This window comes from Acyrthosiphon pisum, unplaced genomic scaffold, assembly GCF_005508785.2.
Source record: "Acyrthosiphon pisum isolate AL4f unplaced genomic scaffold, pea_aphid_22Mar2018_4r6ur Scaffold_21426;HRSCAF=23959, whole genome shotgun sequence".
NCBI classification, from domain to species: domain Eukaryota; kingdom Metazoa; phylum Arthropoda; class Insecta; order Hemiptera; family Aphididae; genus Acyrthosiphon; species Acyrthosiphon pisum.
Genome location: NW_021770892.1, coordinates 12649 through 16652, shown reverse-complemented (window position 1 = coordinate 16652; position 4004 = coordinate 12649). Strand labels below are relative to the sequence as shown.

At 32.4% G+C, this 4004-nt stretch overlaps 1 protein-coding gene across 4 annotated transcripts in view; it reads left to right on the top strand.

Annotated features, from left to right (window-relative positions):
* The first annotated feature begins 737 nt into the window (after nucleotides 1–737).
* Nucleotides 738–4004, top strand: part of LOC100165356 (E3 ubiquitin-protein ligase ZNF598) — a 7228-nt gene continuing 3961 nt past the window's right edge. For 2 of the 4 annotated variants that reach the window (XR_003840121.1, XR_003840122.1), the window contains exons 1-4: nucleotides 738–1099; nucleotides 3001–3113; nucleotides 3211–3379; nucleotides 3646–4004. Coding sequence is in view for 1 of the 4 variants with exons in the window: in XM_029492398.1 (XP_029348258.1) it covers nucleotides 1098–1099; nucleotides 3001–3113; nucleotides 3211–3379; nucleotides 3646–4004 (643 nt within the window). In the remaining 3 variants the exon portion in view is untranslated. The remainder of the gene's footprint in view (nucleotides 1100–3000; nucleotides 3114–3210; nucleotides 3380–3645) is intronic. The other 2 variants (XR_003840120.1, XM_029492398.1) reach the window with 1 other exon arrangement.

Below are 4004 nucleotides of genomic sequence, written 5' to 3'. Positions count from 1 at the left end.
CTACTTATTACTTTATATTTTTATTTTTTGGAACTTAAATCTATCAATATTAAACTATGAATTGATTTTACAATGATGTGTGTTTTTTTCATCTATCGTCACCTTTTTGAATAGTAAAAATTGATTTCAAGTTGCTGGTAGCTTTTGGTGACAAATTATTGGACTAGTTGGTACCTTGTGGTGAGAGGGAGGGAGCAAAAGTAAAAAAAATACTAATACTTTACTAATGATTTTAGTTATTTTGTTGTAATTCAAAAATATTGTTCTTGGGGACTTATAAATTGTACATTATTATAATTTATATACCTACACGATACCATTTTCAAAATCTTTAGATTAAATTTAAGCTATTTTCTACTTATACCACTAACCAATTAACACTGCTGTGTAGTTAGTTGGTATTGACTCTAAAGTTGGTAATAATAATGTATGATATTAAGAGGACGTCGCACCCATATGTGTTGTCACCGTCGTATACTCGTACGTGTGTAAAATGGAGACAATGCATATGGGTATGAAGTCCTCTTAATATAATAATATTTTAATAATTGAATATTAATAATAATTGGAAAAAATGCATTGTTTTGGAAAAAATTGATTCAACCTGCTGTAAATTACTATAATAGCAGTTTAAATATATGATAAAATAAACTTAGCAACATAGGCCGGCATAGACAGTCTTCGTTCAAAATCTTTTTTTTTTTTGTTTTATTATTGAATTCAAATTTAACATATCCATTACTTACCTAGTGACTCAATGACAAGGTACACTCGAGTCCTGACTCAATCTGTATACAATGGAGCGGTTTCCTACTCTCCCTTTTTTATAATGTATAAATACTATAAAATTAATTTGTGATTGTGTATTTACTTTAATAATATTATAGATATTTCCAAGCCAAAGACGTTGGTATAACTATGATGAGTTAACTAGACATGAGGAATGTGGAGACCCTGATAATACATCTCACCGGGGCCATCCGGAATGTCAGTTTTGTAAAGTTCGTTACTTAGACAAAGACGAGCTCTATAAACATCTAAGGAAAGAGCATTTCTTTTGTCATTTTTGCGATGCTGATGGTATTCAAGACTACTACATGTGTGTATTCAATTTTTATAATCTATATAGTATATGTTCTTATGTTACCCTCGATGATGTAAATTAGGTAATAACGTAAATGCCTAACCATTATCATGTATTCCTAAAGGCGCATTCACAGCTACGTCGTGTGTCGTGTCGTACGAGGGCTTGGTTATTATATGGTTACGAATGGTAACCAATATGGTTTAAAAATTGAGCAGTAGTCAATTCTTGGTATACTCAGTTGCAACTTGGTTATTACATGATACCAAAAAAGTAATATCCAATCACAATACGATTTGATCGACACAACGCGACACACGACGCAGCTGTGAATTCGGCTTAACATTAGTAGACGATATTGTCAATGCCTAGGCATTAACTGACAACATAGGCAACGTTGTAAAATTCAAATATATTGTTGACACATTTACAATTATGACAAAAAAATTACTTAAATTTCTAATACTGATAGACAATGTTGATAATTATTAATTTTGCTTAGAGAAATATTTAAATTGGGTCAGGAATTTAATAATGCATATAAGATAAATTTAAACTTAATATTACATAAATAAAATAAATAAATTGAATTATTCATTTTCACAATTTGATATATCCTGACACTTTGAAGGTAGGTACTATACGTAGATACATGTTATGCAATGTGCTAGTAGGAATGCATGTGTACAAATATTATAATTTAATTAATATATAATTATTTGACAATTATTATTACAAATAAGTAATCGCGATTTATATTGTAAACCTACTATATTGAAGATATAATAATTATTATTATGTATCCGATAGACAGCTATTTTCAGTAGCGGATAGGCCCACCGAGAATTCGGGATTTTCCCGGTAGGCCCTATCCTGTGTTTATGTATGAGTGCCCTAGGACCATTTATCAAGTACTGAATATTTTGTGATGAAGATTGAAAATAACTTTAACAAAGATGCAAATTAACTAATTTAATATTTTTAACCACTCTACAAGAAAAATTCCATAATCATTCAGCTATAAATAATGTTTATTTTTGTTCTCTGTATCGGCCGTATTGTACCATTGGGAATATTGAGATTTTATTTTTAGATCAGATTTTATAGAAAACCATATTTTATATCGATAGTTATAGCTGTACTATATTATAATGTACCAATGCGGTAGTTATACGCTTTTATAGATTTTAAATTTTTTTTTTCAAAATATGTGGTTGGTTTTTAACGCTGATTTTGAAACTGTTAGAATTTTTTTCGGAAACTATTATTTCGAAGTTATAGACTATAGTCATCCAAAGCTTGCAATGTTACGTTTATACCTACGCATATGCGCAACACTACTTTAATGCTGCGCGGAGGAACTCGTGTTTGGTTAGGTACATGTTTTTCAATTTTTTTGTCCGAGCGCAGTGCAGTGGCAACGTTAGCCGATTATGTTCTTTACGCACTTTACGCAAGGACGTTTCTAATTATTAAAATTGACAAATTCATTATTTCTAAATGCATCATTGCCTGAAAATAATGAACATAAGCGTTATTTCCTATTCAATATCGTATACTGTCTATAATTTGATCGGAAATATAGTTTTGACTAGTCATTAACATTAATTCCCTAATTTACGTCTTTGCCTGTAACATACCGGGTAATTATTTTATCTAACAACACCCATTATTTCAAAAAAGTAAAAACTTAAAAAATTATAAGGATAATAAATATTTAAAAATATAATTTTTTAAGAAAAACGTTGTTTTATAAGCGACTTGAAAGTATGTAAAAAATATTTTCAAAAAAATTTACACTTTTTGAAATAATGAGTTGTTTGATAAAAGAATCATCCGGTATACATACTGCAAATAAATCGACATATATTATACATATTTGTATTTCCTGACCGGAATGTTTCTATATTTTTCAGGACATATGAATGGTTGAGAAAGCATTATTTTGACAAGCACTACCTTTGCGAAGAGGGAAATTGTGTCAATGAACAATATACATCAGTTTTTCGTACGTCAATAGATTTACAAGGTATATATTTGCAATATAATTTTTCTTATTAACAATTTTTGTGTTTTCGTAGAATATTATTATCACACTCATATATTCGTTTGTTTTTGCATATTAGCTCATAAAGCGCAAACACACAGCAGAGATTTGGGAAAACAAGGATATAAAGAAGCGCGTACCTTAAAACTTGAGTTTACCTTACGACCGCGACACAATCCGACCGTTGAAGCGGGCAGACCAAACCAATACCAACCACCCCGACCCCGCCAACCACCATCTGATTATTCGTGAGTATAATGTGTATACAGTAATTAATTGAACTACATAAGTAATCTGTAAGTGTATACACTTCTACATTATAGTTTTCTAAAAATGTAATTTAACCCAACCAGAACTTGTTTCAAAAACCATAAAAACAGCCTGGACATTTTAGCGTAGTCATTTAAATAGATCGGATTTATTAAATAAATAAGATAATTACCTATGTTGCAACTCTATAGTGCAACCTATGTTGCTACCTATGTTAACAAAAATGTTCATAATTTATGTACAGTTACAACAATAGCTACAACAACATCAACAACTATTCCGGCGGGCCCGAGTCATCCGCGTCGACCTCATCGGATCGCGCGATCAACGTGCGTAACACCGCAGATTTCCCGTCGTTGAATGGTCAGCACACGACGGTGTTGCCATGTGCCCGCACCAGGAAGCAAAACCAATCGGTCAACACGCGAGATTTACATTCGTTTCCGGCCTTGGGACAGGACCCGCAGCCGTCGGTGGCGCCCAAGCCTCAGAAACCACCGGTGAACAGCATCCGAATGGCCGCGGTGCTAAAGAAACCAGCGGAACCCCCTAAACCAGATCGAAACAAAGACGCCAAGGTACCTTCAGGTCCACGGTTGCCCA